At 32.9% G+C, this 19,345-nt stretch overlaps 1 protein-coding gene across 1 annotated transcript in view; it reads right to left on the bottom strand.

Annotated features, from left to right (window-relative positions):
- Window positions 1-19,345, bottom strand: part of LOC139486581 (chromosome-associated kinesin KIF4-like) — a gene marked incomplete in the record, with an annotated part of 49,758 nt that overhangs the window by 6,358 nt on the left and 24,055 nt on the right. Inside the window, 14 exon segments of the mRNA XM_071271503.1 lie at window positions 618-794; window positions 1,792-1,812; window positions 3,065-3,220; window positions 4,446-4,631; window positions 6,853-6,936; window positions 9,624-9,794; window positions 11,223-11,302; window positions 13,162-13,211; window positions 13,599-13,699; window positions 14,178-14,324; window positions 15,373-15,489; window positions 16,686-16,769; window positions 17,114-17,224; window positions 18,318-18,449. Of these exon segments, the coding sequence (XP_071127604.1) occupies window positions 618-794; window positions 1,792-1,812; window positions 3,065-3,220; window positions 4,446-4,631; window positions 6,853-6,936; window positions 9,624-9,794; window positions 11,223-11,302; window positions 13,162-13,211; window positions 13,599-13,699; window positions 14,178-14,324; window positions 15,373-15,489; window positions 16,686-16,769; window positions 17,114-17,224; window positions 18,318-18,449 (1,617 nt within the window).

Genomic DNA, 19,345 nt, shown 5'->3' with positions numbered 1-19,345 from the left:
TATCATCGTCTGGATTGGTTGTTTATCCTGGCTGTTCTATGTAATGATATTACCCCCTTGTACTAACACTATCATCATCTGGATTGGTTGTTGATCCTGGCTGTTCTATGTTATGATATTACCCCCTTGTACTTACACTATCATCATCTGGATTGGTTGCTTATCCTGGCTGTTCTATGTAATGATATTACCCCCTTGTACTTACACTATCATCATCTGGATTGGTTGTTGATCCTGGCTGTTCTATGTTATGATATTACCCCCTTGTACTTACACTATCATCATCTGGATTGGTTGCTTATCCTGGCTGTTCTATGTAATGATATTACCCCCTTGTACTTACACTATTATCGTCTGGATTGGTTGTTGATCCTGGCTGTTTTATTTATGATATTACCCCCTTGTACTTACACTATCATCATCTGGATTGGTTGTTGATCCTGGCTGTTTTATGTTATGATATTACCCCCTTGTACTTACACTATCATCATCTTGATTGGTTATTGATCCTAGCTGTTTTATTTATGATATTACCCCCTTGTACTTACGCTATCATCATCTGGATTGGTAGTTGGTCCTGGCTGTTCTATGTTATGATATTACCCCCTTGTACTTACGCTATCATCATCTGGATTGGTTGTTGATCCTGGCTGTTCTATGTTCCTACACTGACTAGAACATTTACAATGGTCAGAGCACACAATGCCTTGTTTTCGACAGCCACAGATTTTCTTCAGGCAGTTTCCTTTACAGTTACATTTTGTTATAGAATTTCTTGATGGATCTTTTTTTGGCTACAAAAAAAAAATAACTACATATTGTCATATTGATCAAGATTAACAGTGCATTCCGTTTTTTTGAGGGTAGAAACCAATTTTTCTGGATGAAGGAACAATTGTGTTTTCATGGATATTAAAGGTTTCATTGTTTTGTCAAACCCTGCATACAAGAGAGGGGTTAGGAGGGGTCTGATCCCGAAATCCTGAGCTTAAAAAAACCCAATCCCGGAGAATTGATAAAGGTCCTATCCCCCCTCATACAAGGCTAAAGAAAATGTTTACATTGTTGAACATTTATATCCTGAAACAATAAAAACAAGAATGTGTCCAAAGTACACAGATGCCCCACTCGCACTATCCTTTTCCATGTTCCATGGACCGTGAAATTGGGTAATTATCTAATTATCATTAAAATTAGAAAGATCATATCATAAGCAACAAGTGTACTAAGTTTCAAGTTGATTGGACTTCAGCTTCATCAAAAACTACCTTGACCAAAAACTTTAACCTGGACGGACGGACGGACAAACGGAGCCACAGACCAGAAAACATAATGCCCCTCTACTATTGTAGGTGGGGCATAAAAATAGTATCCTACAATTAAGAATAAATCCCCTTTATATCAAATTGTATATGTTTTCATTTTTTCTTCAATGCTGATTTTAGCAAACATGTAAAGTCAATTCAAATATCTTCCTTATTTGTCATTACATCATGTAAATTCATACCTTAAATCTCTCCCTTTAGTTGTCAATTTGTGGGTTAGAACTGTTTCCCTGATTTGAAATAATTTTATAAACAACCTCACTTGTGTATTACACCTACTTTTAAAATTTTTAAGACATTGTCTTTAATTATACATGTTAATCTCCTGGGCTTAAATTTGAATTCTAAAAATGGATTTGACTGATTTAATTTATGAGAATGATTTTGCAGGCAAATATTTTTACTCAAGCTTAAAGCTTGAAGACAATCATTTTTCACTATAGAAAATCAATAAGAAAGTCCTTACCTGAACTATCTTTGAACTTTGCTGAAAAAAGAAAAAAAATCCAGTGTTAGAATTTTACACAATTTAGCTGTTTTCTAAAACAAAGTAAAAGAAATGACTCTTCCTACATAAAAATTAATCAATAGTGACAAATACTTCATAATACCGGTAATAAAACTTCCTCACTGGAATGGCAAACACACAATCCGTGTTTCCAAACAGATCAGTCAAACATTAAATACACTTTATTACTTTTTTGGCAAGTAACATAAATATATTTTTCATTTATTCGAACCGCCCCCCCCCCCCCCCTCCCCTATCTAAATAAGATGAGTTTGCCCCATTGTTGTCTATGTTTATTTTCTCAAATCTTGGAGTCTACATTGTAATGAATAAACATTAAACATTTACTTTATTTCATTATATTTTGAACAACTTTTCTAAAAGAGGGGGCCAATTATTTTTAATAATAAAGAAAGATATAAGTCCCGGATTATAACAAAATTCTTGGACATGCTTTGACCATATAATACCAGAAAGATGTAGTTCTTTGGGAAAGATTCTTCAAAAGAAATATATGTGCCCTTTTGTACTAAGAAGTGATTTTACAACAAAACAAAAGTTTTTATCACTTGAAATTGATCGCTCATTTAAGGGGAAGTCATTACATTTTAGGGTACCACTCATTCGAGGGGTTGTTCCCAAACTTTTGCATAGATTCCTTCATAATGACAGTTTTATTTCTAGACCATCATAAATGAAAAAGTTGAGATATAAAACTATGCTTGAAACACATCGTGTCACTCAAAGACTTTAAAGTACTCTTTTTAATCAATTATCTATATCTTTCGTCATAACAACAGTTTTTTTCTGGACTATCATTAAAAGAAGGAGAGGAGACATTTAAAATTTGCTTCTAACACGTGTGTCGCAAAGTGGTTAATAAATCCTTTATGTGACATGTGACGGATGCCATTTAACCATATCATTTTGTGAAAGAATACAATCAACACCTTTATTAATTAGTCCTTTGTTGTCGATAGCTATAAAATGCAATCAGCTGATTTTTGATTTTCTGTCAAAATCTTAACGAGTTCAAGGTGAATTCCAAGTATTGTCTGATCAGGTCAGTCCTAGAAACCCGAAAAAAGTAAATAAACAAGATGGATGAAAATCAATCGTTATATATAATTCTTTCACTAAATTCTTTTGCAAATGACGAATATTAATCGCCACAATTACTATTTTTTCGCAAATTGCCAAAACGGCACACACAATATGATTTTCAACTTACTTTTCGTTTATATTTGGGTGTCCTCCACCATTCCTCATCACTGTTAACCTCCTCATCCTCCTCCTCATCCACGCCGTCCTCTTCATCACTAATGGCAGCAAAGTATTCACCCTCACTCATAAACGACTCATCTTTTCCCATGGTTTTCCTCTTGGCCTGTCAAGTCAATGATATTAAATGTCATTTATCATTTTGGATTTTATTATAAGTGTGTACGTTTTGAATCGTTTATATTCGTAAATACCAAATTTCAAGGATTAAGGAAAAATTTAGTTTTTCATGGATATTTGATTTCTTTCTATTGTGAAATTGGTATAAAAGCCTAAAGAAAATTTGTAAATTGTTGAAAACTTTTAAAAATTGATAATTTTGCTATATGAACAATATCCACAATAACTGGTATTCTATGAATAATGATGAATCATATTATGGAGGATTTAGAGCAAGACTAGTAAATTTGGGAGATAAAGTATTGAAAGAAGACATGTCTTTCATTAGCACTGTTACCTTGTAAATAAGGCAGCAACCATTTGATTTTCTGGGGGGGGGGGGGGGGGCCTATGGTTTTTTTTTCTGGACACATTTTTTTGCGGCGAAAAACAATCTATTTTTTTCGCGACAAGTCGAAAACAATTTTTTTCTTTCAATTTTAGCATTATATATAGTGGCAGCTGAGGGTGAAACAAACAATTTGTTTTTCTCAGAATCAAAAACAAATTATTTTTTTCTTAAAAAACTGGAAACAAACTTTTTTTTTCCAAAATAAACCATAGCCCCCCCCCCCAGAAAATCAAATGGTTGCTGCCTAAGCTCAAATCAATACTCAGCATTTCAGTGTATGTATTTACAGCAAGAGTAGGGTCTTGGTGTTTGATTGGTCTAAATTACAAGCCTATCAACACTACAGTTTTTGATTTCAATCTCAATTGACTAGGATTTCCAGTTTTGTTGAGGTGTAAGATATGGTGATGCAACCTCATCTTTATATAAACAGCTTCTGGTGTTGGTGTAAGGAATGGTGATGCAATCTCATGGGTATATTTACCTAAGCTTTGTATTTATAGGCAAGAAATGGTGAACCCACCTTATGGTTATATAAACCATAGCTTTGGGTTTAGGTGTAAAGAATGGTGACGCTACCTCATGGTTATATTTACCTTAGCTATAGGTTTAGGTGTCAGGAATGGTGAAGCCACCTCATGGTTTTATTTACCTTAGCTTTCGGTTTAGGTGTAAGGAATGGTGATGCCACCTTATGGTTTTATTTATCTTAGCTATAGGTTTAGGTGTAAGGAATGGTGACGCTACCTCATGGTTATATTTACCTTAGCTATAGGTTTAGGTGTCAGGAATGGTGAAGCCACCTCATGGTTTTATTTACCTTAGCTTTTGGTTTAGGTGTCAGGAATGGTGAAGCCACCTCATGGTCGGCATCTATACTTGGCATCAAAGCAAAACTTTTCCCTTGATACATGGCCTTAGTCAGATGCTGTTTCAGAGATTCACATTCATCATTTTTCTTTTGAACCTCCTCGTGCAGTTTACTCAATTTATCAATCTCTTCTTGCTGCAATATATTTCAAAGGATTATTTCATTATTTTGCCACTTTCATTGTTTAATAGCATACAAAACAATGTAAATAAGAATGAGGGGTGATGAAATGCTATACTGACTCGCCTGACTCTTACATTTGAACACCTGTACAAGTAATTAATTTTGTCTAGGTTGCATCAAGACAAAAAGAATGAAGAGTCGATTAGAAAACATGAAACACAAACGGAAGACAAGGAGTGTATAAAAAAATACGGAAGCGAGAATTTCAGACATCGTGGATATCAGATTGGCCCTTGGAAGGAAATTCAGAAAAAAAAATTGTTTGTCTTATTTATAGATCAAAAGTCAACCTTATTTGTTGTATAAGTGGTTAATAGAAGGGACACTTTAATTGCCCATCAATTATCAAGAAAAAACCAAGCGTGTCAGTTGAGAGAAACACAAAAAAATTATAAATTATTTAGTTTCTATTTCTTCACTCAGTGTCCTCTAAATTCAGTATGTAGACATGTACCTACAGACTACAATTTTTATTCAAAAACTGCAACAAAATTGTCCTTTACATGTCATTTATTATTAGAGGTGTTCCTGTCTATAGGAAGCTTATATAAAGAAGAAGTCATTTCATTTTGGTTGGTTTGCTGTTGGGTTTCTGTCCCACTGATGTTAACCCATTTCCTACTTCCTAAATATAAACATATGGATCTCATTTGTTTGTGATGCAAAACAGAGCTAAGAATAATATATTAGCTAACAATAAAATACTTCAATATTTATTGTGACCATCAAGGCAAATAACTTTTTTTCCAGACAAGTAAAATTTAGTTTTACTTTCCCAGGGACAAGTGCTCACAACAAATATTTCCACACCCCTGAGAATACTCTCATTGTTGAGCTAGGCATACCTTGTTACTTAAGGATGAACTACAGTAATATTAAAAAAAAAAAAAGAATTTAAAACTGATACCAAAAGCCAGAAGAGCATAAGTTAAGGAACAAAAAAGCCAAAAATATTGATAGGTTATGAGACAGAAACCTGACACATCATTAAGATGTTCATATAAAGAAATTAGTCTGCCATATGCTCTGCTCACACTTTCCATGTTCAGTGAATGTTAAATCTGGGACAAAATATCATTACTACAAGAAGTCAACATCATAATGAACATATGTACTACAAAGTTTCAAGTTAATGTGACCTTCATTGTTAAATTCTTTGAACAGATCTTAAACCTGATTAAGTACAGAAAGTCAGACCAGGGCTTCCAAAACGGTCATATATTCAGGTCATGTGTATAATGTCAGGTAAAAGTCCGGCTGGGCAAAGCATGAAACGGTCATCTACTTTTTAGTTTTCAAGGCTTTTTCGGTCATATAAACATAATTCACAATCTTTTTGACCCAACCTTTTGCCTTTAACATCCACACTTTTCCAGTCATAAAAGTGACATGATGATTAATTACTATCAAAACAAACCCTACTTCAATACTTTCTAATTTTAATCAAGGCTAATTAGTTGTTGGACAGCTGATATCTACCTTTTCAGGTGACAGGTAAATTATTTTCAGTACCTGACATTGTATAAATTGATCGGTCTATTCACAATTGTTTTCTTATATTTCACTGGTTTGAATCTAATTGATTTAGTCCAAAAGATTAAAATTATAAGAAATTAGTTTATCAACAAGATTTAATGCAAAATTTAAAAAGGTTTTAAATGAAAAATTGTCAGAACTACCTTGTATGAACTAGAACATGTGTGCGAATGTGCACAGGTTGAAAATTAATTATGCATCCTACATTTCTTCAATATGCTAAAATTATCATTGATACTTGTATCTAACTATCATTTGAAGTATTTTGTTGAAGAAATAACGTGGAAAGAGCTTCTTCGCTCAGTCGTGCTTTGTAAACGTACACGGATTTTACGTATCCGTTTAACGTCCATGTTTTACCATTGTCAAGTCAACATCCGGTTTTAGAAAAATATGATTTTAAAAGTTTTTGACAATGTCATTTGGCACAAATAAAGAGTCTAAGGGAGATATGAGCACGGTGATGTTCACACTTTGAATGATGCACTGCCAATTTAACAGTTAAACCAACATTGCCTTTTGTGACTAAGTCTTAAGGGATAAAAAATCGGGATCAGATATAAAATGTCTGGCTGGCTCAAATATTTTTTGGAAGCCCTGGGTCAGACTGAGGGAGAAAAAAAATTTAAATCTATACCTGGAATTTCATTCTCTGTCTGACGTCTTCATCTAATGTCACACTACTATCTACAGCCTTCATCTGTCTCAACAGAAACAAAACCTGAAAACAAAACGGATATCAGGATGTCTTCTTTAAATCAGCACCAGAAACTTTTTTGTAACATTAAAGAAGTTAATACACTTATAATTTTGGACATAAAAATCTGAAATTTTCACTGCCAAAATGTAGTGAACATTGGAAAAAAGTATATGCTAAAATGTCCAATAGCTTTGCAGCTGAAAAAGATTTACATCAATGATGTCATAAATGACGTATTTGTGACATAATAATGTAAGAGAATTTTGTAAAATCCTAATTTGTGGCACAATTCTGTAAAATTTAAGACATTTTTCCAAATAATTTATTAAGGATACCCTTGCCCACTAAAATGTTTTCTGAAATATACTTTATAAACCATATTCTTTACTTTCAACAAAAATTTCAATGGGCAAAGGGGTGAGATACATATAAAACAAGTGAAACTGCGAGCTACTGCTCACTGATGATACCCCCGCCGCAAGTGGATAATATTAATTGTGTAAAAATATGCAAGTGTTCGGTAAACAGGAAGTTGTCGAGTGATGAATCTGAAAACGCATCACAGGGTATAGCTGACTTATATTAACCCTTAAACCAAATTTCAGAAATCCTTGTATTGTAGTTCCTGAGAAAAATGTGACGAAAAATTTTCAACTTGGCTATCATGTATAAAATCAAACAAGTGTTCGGTAAACAGGAAGCTGTTGAGAGATGAATCTGAAAACACATCACACGGTATAGCTGACTTATATCAAGCCTGAAACCAAATTTCAGAAATCCTGGTAGTGTAGTTCCTGAGAAAAATGTGACGAAAAATATTCATGGGACGGACAGACTGACGGACTGATGAACTGACGGAAGGACAGACAGAGGTAAAACAGTATACCCCCCTGTTTTTCAAAGCGGAGATATAATCATAAACTAATATGAGGCAGACATTACCTATGTATGGGGACGAAGTCTGTATGAATTATTTTTTTGTAACTTAAATATTTGTTAGAAAAAAGAAACGGAAATACCATAACGTTTCCGATTTTAGTTCTGTTGTTAGGGATTTTAGTTGTGACGGTATTTAATTTATGACGTCATTAGCAATGTTAACAAAGAAACACTATCATCAGGTAACGTTTTTTCATATCAAGGAATTATTAAAAATGTGTTCCTTCCTATTCTATACTAGACTGATAAATATATTTTACTCAAAGTTTCATACAAATAGACCAGTTTTTATTTATTTATTTTTTTTATTTATTTTTCTACTGTTAGTGGAAAAAGTTGAAAAGTTTTTAGGAAAATTGATGAAAATGAAATATTTACCTTTTTAATACTAACCCTTAGACTGCTGCATTGATTTCTATTGTACTTTCGTGTAATGCTGAGTAAAATTTTAATCACTGATGAAATAAACATGTTCACTTACAATTGCTGTATCTTTGTAAATATTGAATATTCATCAATAAAAGTTATATAAAAAAGTATTGTTAGATTCTGTATTTTTAATTTATTTTATTTTTGTGTGAGTCTCTGGTCATGTTTTACCTGTACAGGTGCGAAAATAGGTAAACAAAGGTAAACTTATTTTTTCATGTTTTATTAAACGATCCATCAATGTAAAAGTATCCATGACTTCAGAATTGAACCAATATAGTTTAAAATCTCTTTTAAGAACTAAGTTCCATTGTGATTATCAAAAAATAAAAGTTTCTTCTCAGACCAACGGCCTTTTTTATGCAAATATTTTCCGGTATTTTCCTCCAACTTTCACTGCGCCGACTTTTACTTCCATGTACAAATATATTTACACGACAAGTTCATTTTTAAAGCTTTCATCAATATATAATCTTGACAAACTTAAAGTTCGGGTCTATCGATGTTAGTCAATATTGATTCACATTTGAAAGGCGAAATGATAAACATCGCAAATCCTGTTTCATGTCATCCATTTTGAACAATGTCTGGGAATCCCCGTAATTCTCGCTTTAAAAGTCTTCTGTTTGCAGTTTTGATAGAATACTTCCATTTAATCTTCGGTTCTCGTCCAAATCCTTTTAATCGTCCGCCGCTGTTAAATCGTTATCATTGAAATACTTCTGAACGTGTTGGCCATTTCTCCAAACAATGTCCGCCATTTTGTCACTTTTTTCATCAAAAATTTTCACTTTCGGTTTATCGCTTATACATGATTAAAAGTCAAGAGACACTCGAAAGAACGCAGATTTTAAGCCAATCAGAATCCATACAAGTCGAAACTGCCGCAATCTCATGAATATTGACTCCGCCCATTCCATGGTAACTGTGTAAACAAACGAGTACGGAAAACGACTATAGTCGCGAGTAGCAGTAGCGGACTGTCTTATCGGAACGACAATAGTCACGCGTAGCAGTCTAAGGGCTAATACCTTTATAGATATAAAGCAGATCTATGTACAATGTTTCTTCTCATACTTTTAAATCTCATACATTAAAAGCAAGCATGTGTCCATAGTTCAAGGATGCCCCACTAGCAATAGCATTTTCTATGTTCAGTGGACTGCAGAATGCAGTCAAAACTCCTATTTTAGAAAGATCATATCACAGGGAGAATGTGTACTAAGTTTCAAGTTGATTGGATTTCAACTTCATCAAAAACTACATTGACTGAAATCTTTAATCACAGGTGGAACATACAATTAAGACAAATTCTAATGACTTAAAAACAAACTTATTACCTTATCTTCATGTTGTTTTTGTAACCTAGTTACATTGTCTTCATGTTTATGTTTTAAATCCTCTATCTCTTTCTGTAGTTCTTCCATTTCATCATGTCTGTCTATATGATGAAGTTTAGAATCTTGTAATTCACCTTGAGCCTTACTGCTATCTGCCCTAGATGATACTGCCTGTTAGAAATAAAAAATCACTTGGAATGAATATACACAAAAGTTAACTAGCTATATATTGGTTTGTAATGTAAAATTCAATATAATCCAAATAAAGGAGTAGGTCCAGTAAGACCCCTTTTTGACCTTACCGGATCTACTCCTTTAGGACTTAATCTAATCAAAAGTGTACCCTGTTAAATGTGTGACCCTGTTGTGATAATAAATTGTCTTGACAATCATATGAATCAACTTATTTTTTATAGGAGTTATATAATTAATTGATTAATTTTGGTCTTGACAGGCACTTTCAGAGACATGTAGCTATATCATGGCAGTCTGATTTTATTGTTGGAAAAACCCAGAGTACCGAGAGAGAACCATGACCTTTGGCATGAACTGGCTATTCCAGTCAATTAAGATCACCTTGTTGGAACCTCACAACTTCAATTTTGACATGGCAGGGATTACTGTAGACAGACCCAGGCAAGGGGAGGTTCAGGATCCCCCTAAAATGTTTAACCCGCCACACTCTGTATGTATGTGTCTGTCTCAAGTTAGGAGCCTGTAATTCAGTGGTTGTTGTTTGTTACTGTGTTATATATTTGTTTTTTGTTCACTTTTATTTTACATTAATTAGGCTGTTAGTTTTCTAATTTGAATTGTTTTAAATTTGTGATTTCGGGGCATTTTATATCTGACTATGCTGTATGGGCTTTGCCCATTATTGAAGGTCTAACAGTGATCTATAGTTGTTTGTGTCATTTGGTCACTTGTCCAGAGGTGTCTCATTGGCAATCATACCACATCTTTTTTTATACTTAGATCCTACAGATACCAATTAGGATTGTAATATCCTTAAATAATTACAAATTCACAAAATGTGCTTCAGTATAAAATTACAAAATGTAGTATTTCATCGTTAGTATTTAATCATTACCTGTTCTAGTAACCACTTCAATGCACACTTTGCCTCTACCATCGTGTGTAAACTCTCCCCTATAGATCTTACCTGTTCTAGTAACCATTTCAATGCACACTTTGCCTCTACCATCATGTGTAAACTCTCCCCTATAGATCTTACCTGCTCTAGTAACCATTTCAATGCACACTTTGCCTCTACCATCATGTGTAAACTCTCCCCTGTAGATCTTACCTGTTCTAGTAACCATTTCAATGCACACTTTGCCTCTACCATCATGTGTAAACTCTCCTCTATAGATCTTACCTGTTCTAGTAACCATTTCAATGCACACTTTGCCTCTACCATCATGTGTAAACTCTCCCTATATAAATAGAGCTTACCTGCTCTAGTAACCATTCCAATGCACACTTTGCCTCTACCATCGTGTGTAAACTCTCCCCTGTAGATCTTACCTATTCTAGTAACCATTTCAATGCACACTTTGCCTCTACCATCGTGTGTAAACTTTCCCCTGTAGATCTTACCTGTTCTAGTAACCATTTCAATGCACACTTTGCCTCTACCATTGTGTGTAAACTCTCCCAAATAGACTTCCCTTTACATTCTGCAAGTAGCACATCTTGATAAGATTGATGTTTTGTTTTCAATTGATAAGTATTCTTTATATTGATACATTGTGAAAATATAGACTTAATTTCATATTTGTTATAACAGCTCTCGAGGACATTTGTATGGCTAATTGGCAAGGTAATCAGTTTCTATAATTAGGATTTTAGCTACCTATAAATCCAGTTTAAACCCACCATTTTCTACATAGGAAAATGTCTGTACCAAGTCAGGAATATGACAGCTGTTATCTTTTCATTTGATGTGTTTGAGCTTTTGATTTTGCCATTAGTATAAGTGACTTTGCGATTTAAATTTGGTTACAGACTTTTTGTTTTGAATTTTCCTTTGAGTTCAGTATTTTTTTTAAACTCAATCCATGACAAAAAAAAAACATACAAAAAGCCAAAGAAAAGCACATTTATTACTGTTCTTCATCTCAAAGTCACAGTGAGGCCTTCAACATAGAGCAAGGAAAAAAACACTGTAGTCTGGCAGCAAGTTTAAGATGGCCACTAGCACCAGCTTGAGTGGAATTCTTCATGTTCTTTGTAACATAATCATGTTCATAGCTATTACTCTTTCAATTTTGAGATTTCAGGAAAACACTGCATACAAATAGTACTTTCAAAATCTGAATTTCTATTTTGCAAAAACCTACATGTATCTTTTCCCAATTTTTGCAACATTGCAATATTTTGAAATGAATAAATGAATGGTTCACAGCATCCTCCAATTTTATATTGCAGTGTTCTAGGATTCCCATTACCCGTTACCCGGGGTAAGTGGATTAGGACAACGGGTAAGTCATTTTTTAGCCTTTGTCACCCGGTGGTAAGTCAATTTTCAAGTTCGGGGAAGACGAAAAACTCTTGAAATTTCCCGGTCCTCTTCAATTTTCCCATATCTGCTTTTTATTTTTATTAAATCACGAGAAAAAACTTTGAAAAAAAGATCGAAGATTTTGTCGATGTCTATCGGCGCTTTTATTCAAGCACTCGTTTACTAGGTGTAATCAAGCGCAAAAGAGACCACATTCTTCTCCTATCATTCTAAAAGTCGGTCACGGTGTCGGTAAAATCGGAAAATCCGGATTGATAACTGGTGCTTAAATCTGGACATAAACGATTTTTTTTCTTGTCATCGGAGGAAAATAAACTTACAGTTGCATTTATTATAGCTCTTAATAAATGACATAGTAATAACTATAACATATTTGTCAAATTTAGTAAGAAATCATTTTTTTTTAATTTTGTTCAAAATTCAATCGTATCCGAATCCAGCTTTGTTCAGACAAACTTCACAACATATAATTTAAAGCATGTCATAAAAGTTTTTAAATTTAAAATCTTATCCTTAATCATTAATGTTCAGTGAATCAGCCTGAAAAATATTCAGTATTTTATAAAGAGCATGTCTGATTTTTAAAAAGAGTTGCATGTAAGTCCCTTATTTTTTTACAGTGGATTATTGGTATGAAAGTCAGTGAAGTACTGTTATAGTTCAATGTACTTTTCTGGTGGTATAGGTATATAGTTACAATTAAGCCATTACAATTAAGCCATATATTTCAAATACTTTTCAATACACTTTAGTCATCATTGCTTCATACAAAACATCATTTGACATCACAAAAAAGGGTACTTTCTGAAGCATGAAAAAGGTGCCAGGAAATGGCTAGAATGCAGGATTTTGCATCATTTACCCCAGACCCCCGGCGTCCGCATTGGTTGGCGGATTTAACTTTTAGATGTGGGTAAGTAATTTTTTTATTGATCTTACCCGTGGTAAGTCAAGGTGCCAAAAAAATCCTAGAACACTGTATTGCTTCCATATTCAACCCCCTATCATTCTTACCTTGATCAGCATCAACAACCTTCTGTTGGAGGTCAGTTATCTGAGCATTCCTAGAAAGATAGAATCATTGAACCTTGAAAATTCATTTCAAAACCTTCATCGTAACTGTAAAACCATAAGAAAATTAGCAGGAATATTTTTAAGGAAAATATAGCTCATGTGAAACGTTAGTAAAGTGCAACTTTTTAACAGTTCTAACATAAAATTTGAAAATAAGTTAACCAATGAAAAACAGTGATTGCTAGTCATATTACTAACACAGACTAACTACTGTGCTTGTAGTTTTCTTCTGCTGGTCTGAATAAATATATTCTATAAAATTGTGTCTTAATCATATTGAATCACTTGTAATCATTAGTATGAAATTAATGTTGATTTTTCTGCTCCTTGTGGATGCTGTGATTAGCAATAAAATATTTGTTTGTTTGTTTGTTTACCTCTCATCAATCTGTTGTTGAACTTCCTCTATCTGTTTCTTTACGTTCTCAACCTCAAAACTTGATGAGTCTAACTTCCCGTCTTTTATCCAGGCCAACTTCTGCAATGCAGAATATTTATTTTTTTTAACGTTCAGATATATATAAAAAAGAATGTGTACAAAAGAAATTTTCTGTTCCAATTGAATACTTCACTCTTCTTTCATTAATGTCTTTTATGTTTAAGGTGGTACCAAATACCTGGATTAAAATTAACTTGGCTTGATTAATTTTTATAAAATTTTGACAATTTATTCACTTTCACCCTTTGACAAAAATACATTTTTTTTTTAATGAACCAGTCTTAATTAAGAAAATATCATTGGATATATAGCAGTTTGACAAATTCTATTTTTGATCATTGAGAATCTTAATATTTCCTTCACATTAGAATGTGATTAAATGTTCAGCTGATTTTTACAAAGTTATCTCCTTGTGGTGTTTTGTACCAGTATAATATTCAATAACAGCCTTTGTAGGAGGTCGATACAAGGATATATTGACCTGACAGAAGTATATTGACTGAGGACTATTACTAACCTTGGTGGGTGGAGCATCCTCATCTATCCTGTCCTTCAAATCGTTCAATGTCATCACCATTTCCTTCCGATCAGACAGCAGCCTGTTCAGGTGATATTTGGCCTCCCTGATGCTGACCCTGACCTCCAGCTCATGACTCAACCAGGACTACAATGCACAAATACATGTTATGTTATTCTGATGCAAGGTTGTTTGTAACATGGATAAATAAAGAGATGCACCATGAGCACATGATACACATATCAGAAATTTATAAAAAAAAACTAAAGTGAGGTAACTTTAATTAATAGATATATATAAACAATTCACTAAAGTTTCACGCAAATTGGTATAAGTTATTTTGAGTTGTTGATGACAAATGGACAAAGGCATACCATAACACTTCCTGTATAAAATATAAAATTTCTAGGCATTATTCCACAATTGATGTAGGCATCAATTGTTTTCTTGGAAATAGAAAATATCCAATAAATGGCACCACAAATTTGTCTCAAGTAAACTACATTTGCTACCATCAAATGAAAAATTGATGCTGCAAATATTCAAATAAAATAAATCAGGCAAAGTTTAAACATGTCAAATGTTCCACTGTCTATCTCAATATGGGAACCATATCGTAAGCCATCTTTTTTTTATTTATCAAAAAGCTTTCTTTATAATCTAGGGATTTTTTTTGTTTGAATGCAAATCTTGATAAATTCTGAATTTTTTCATACATAGATTAAGCTATGTTTTTTCAATCACAACAACACCTATTTATTGTTTTTTTTTTTATTTGTTTTTAATTTATTTATTTTTTTCATAAGATTGCTGTCTCAATGAGGGCTGTTCCAGAGAATACCTTGCCTCCCTCCAACATATTATTTTCTGGAACAGCCCTGATGCAATACTCATAACTTTCATATGCGGTTAATTGGTTTAACTTTTAAAGATTTTATTTAAACTAGTCATCTCATATCCACATGATAAAGACACTATGAATGACAACCATAAGTTACTGTAAACCAACTAATTTCCATGAGCGATTTATTTTCGCTATTTTTGCCAATATGTAAAATTTCGATTTTTTCCTTTTTTAACGACATGAATTAAATTTGAAAATCCTGAAAATAAATAGCCGTGAAATGGGCTGGTAAGGGCTAAACACAAAATAAAGTATCTGCAAAAATAAGTTGGTTTACCATATTGTACTTACTCTAACCCTGTTTCCTATACTGGTTGTGTCATATTTTTCAAATTTTTCATTTCTCTCTTGTTGAACTTGTTTCTGTTTGGCTAAAGCTTCCTTTAGTCTCTTGTTTGCTGCAGCAGCCTTAAAATCAGTAAATAGTCATCTTAGCTAAACAGAACTTAAAGTCATAAGAAACGAGTGACCGGTGAAAAATAATGTTCTTCCAATTCTTAAACCAATGCATACAAACATCATAAACTTAGTCTTCTGTGCTCGAATTTATCATTTTTTTCGTGTAAATTTCATATAATCGTCAATTTTTTTTTCAATCGGTCAGTGTTCATGTGAAAATATGGCAGGTAATTAAAGTTCGTGTTTTGAAGCCGAAGTTTAACGATTGTCACCTGTTTGTCAACAATTGACGAAAAATAAACAAAAAAGCATGGAATTTGAGCACGTGTTTAACATGTAAATTCAGATAATAGTTTATTTTAAGGACATCCATGCGTATTGTGGTCACCGGATTTTTACGAGATGGGTCACGGTGAGGTCACCTTGCATACGGAAAATATATCGGGGGAATAGCTTGCTGGAAGGAAGCAATTCAAACAAAGTAAACTTCTTCTAAATGTGAATAAATTAAAGAATTTTCTTCAGAAAAAAGTATATGTACATAAGTTTTACAATGAAAACTATCCATTGAGTTATAAAAAACATATGCATTATTTTTTTTTTGATTTGAGGTTTCTTATGACTTTAAAATAAGGAGATTTTGAAAAAAATATTTAACAGAACTTGTTTTTGCACTGATACTAAATGTCCTCCTTTAAACAATAACTCATGGTGGTGCTCCTTTAAAGGATAACTTACACAGAGTATACATACAGAATGTAACAGAAGGAAATAAAAAAAGAAATGTTTTACCAGACTATATAAAATTTGATTAAAAATTGAAATAGATTTTTTTTTTAAATGTCCCTTTAATTACACAATCAGTTATAAAAGATAAGCAAATCAATTTTCTGTGAGGGCTATTCCAGAAAAAAATGTATGGGGGGGGGGGGGGGGGGGGGGGGGGTTGGAAGGCAGTTTTTGTCAGCATCCCACACCCAGACAATTGTAATTGAGAATTATAGTGCATTATAGTGTGAAAAGTTGCTCTGATACCCATCACCCATGTATTATCAATACAATGTGCCTTCAAACCCCCCCCCCCCCCCCCATACATTTTTTTCTGGAATAGCCCTGAATACATTCATGTGGCAAAAATGTACATTTCAATCAGAAACTTTTATAAAATGCTCAGCAAGGTGGATAATAAACAAATTTGTACTTACCTCTTCTCCTTTTCTTTTCAGAATGTTTTGTTGTTTCTGGTTTTCTCTCTGTAACTTGGCTATCTCACAATCTCTCTTTCTTCCCTGGTAAATGATAATACTATAGAGTCATAACTTAAAAACATAAAAGTAAATAACTTAAATAAACAAAAGAAATACAAGGTGATTAAAACGTTTAGCTGATTTTAAAGAGTTATCTCCCTGTAGTGTTAGGTACTACCTTAACGTGCTTAATTTTTTCACATTGATATATCTGAATAATTTGCATTCTCTGTACATTAGCTCAACCTAAAAAATGTCAACTAATGGTCTTTCAATGATGGTATTGTTTCTAAATTTCAAAACAATGAAATGATTTAGGCATTTTTTTATCAGGAAAAAAAATACATCCTTTTTTTTTTTTAATACTAAATTTTTTAAATGACAACCTTTTGTTGTAACTGCATGACTTCTTTTTCTTTTTTCATCTTCCATCGTCTAAATTCATCAGCATCTTCTTTCATCTGTTTCATCAGCTTAACTCTCTGTTGTTTCATACCCTAAAAGTATACACATAATTTTCATACCCTAAAAGTATACACATAATTCTATTATCTGTAAATTAAACAAGATTATGCTCTTATCAGAAACAAAATATGTGTCTTTCTATGTTGTGATGTAACACTATTATTTCAGATAAGGGTGAAGGTTTGGTACCATTTAAACATTTAAAAACGCTGCATTTCTTTGCACCTGTCCTAAGTAAGGAATCTGATGTTCAGCAGTTGTCGTTTATTGATGTGGTTCATAAGTGTTTCTCGTTTCTCTTTTTTTATATAGATTAGACTGTTGGTTTTCCAGTTTAAATGGTTTTACATAAGTCATTTTTGGGGCCCTTTATTGCTTGCTGTTCGGTGTAAGCCAAGGCTCCATGTTGAAGGCTATACTCAGGCCATTCATTAGGAGGCTGTACCCGGTACTTTTACCCTCCTATGCTATCGACAAGTACCGCCTAAATGTAGAAATTTTTATATAAGATATTCATGGAATAAATTGAAAAGTACCACCTAGAAACGTGGAAAGTACCAGTCAACATGAAAGACAATGAAACCCCTGTATACTTTGACCTATAATGATTTACTTTTACAAATTATGACAGTTGTCTCATTGGCACTCCTACAAATCTTTTAAAAAACTGTTTTCCATATTCACAATGATCTATATTTTGGTTATTGTTTTACTCACAAAAGTAGCTAACAAATTAATTACTTATTAAAATTAATTTGTTTAGGGTAAAAGGTATAAGACTGTCCCTACCCATCTAAGAAACTTGTTTTTCTGACTGTCCCTACCTGTATATCCACATTCATTTTAGCAACTTGTTTTTCTGACTGTCCCTACCTGAATGATATCCACATTCATTTTAGACACTTGTTTTTCTGACTGTTTCTTCCTGTATATCAACATTCATTTTAGAAACTTGTTTTTTTCTGACTGTCCCTACCTGTATATCCACGTTCATTTTAGACGCTTGTTTTTCTGACTGTCCCTACCTGTATATCCACATTCATTTTAGACACTTGTTTTTTTTTTACTGTCCCTACCTGTATATCCACGTTCATTTTAGACACTTGTTTTTCTGACTGTTCCTACCTGTATATCCACGTTCATTTTAGACACTTGTTTTTCTGACTGTTCCTTCATCTTTAACAGTTTTGTTTGATCGTTGACTTTTCTCTTTAGTTGTGACATCTGTTGTTCTAACTCTTTTAATCTTTGTCTTCTCTGTTCTGCCACTCTATACAAGTACAAATAGTTCAACCATTTATAGCTAATTTCCTAATGCATGTAAAGCAAGGCTTTGGTTAGCTTGCTTGTTTTGTTTGCATATTGTACAATCGTAATTATGACAACATTCAATCAAATTTATATATAATATATTCAGGTTTAAAAATGCCTATACATATTGTTTGAAGCTATCAATGTTAATTACAAAGCTTGAATTAACTTTTATACAAACAGAGCAAGCAAGACTACCAAAGTTAACCTTACAAGCATTAGTAAATTAGCTGTAAATGAAATAAATAAACTACATTTTGTATTTACATTGTGTCATAGATCAAATTTATTCTTCAGTGTATGATCACTTGTTTGTGTGTAATTTATATGTCTTTTGATAAAGTTAAGCCATTTCAATTGATATTTTGCCCGAAACAATAGTGTAACAAATGGTTCTTGGTTGTAGGGATATTTTGAAAGTCCCTTCCTCTCCAAAACATTTTAATGGAATAGCCCTTAATCCACAATATTGGTATCAAAGAAAATAAAGGAATCCAATGTTGTTGGTATTCTGTTTTATAAATTCTTACTTGCTAGTTGCTGAGTTATATTTAGCATTTTCTAAAGCCTGAGCTAATTCTTCTTTCTCTTTCTGTAGACTTTCTATCTCTGAATTCATCCCACTAATGGCATGCTGAATGGAGAGAAAAAACCAATATGAATGCTAATATGGAGAAAAAATCAATAGAAATGATAAAATGGACTTAAAATCAATTACCGTATATAAACCGGAAATCAATGGAAAAAGCTAAAATGGACAAAAATCAATAAGAAAACTAGAATGAGCGGAAATTCAACGAGAAAACAAGAGCGAGCAGAAATTCATGAGAAAACAAAATTGA

The sequence above is a fragment of the Mytilus edulis genome, chromosome 8, assembly GCF_963676685.1.
Source record: "Mytilus edulis chromosome 8, xbMytEdul2.2, whole genome shotgun sequence".
NCBI classification, from domain to species: domain Eukaryota; kingdom Metazoa; phylum Mollusca; class Bivalvia; order Mytilida; family Mytilidae; genus Mytilus; species Mytilus edulis.
The sequence above is the reverse complement of the archived record's forward strand: the minus strand, read 5'-3'. Positions and strand labels throughout refer to the sequence as shown.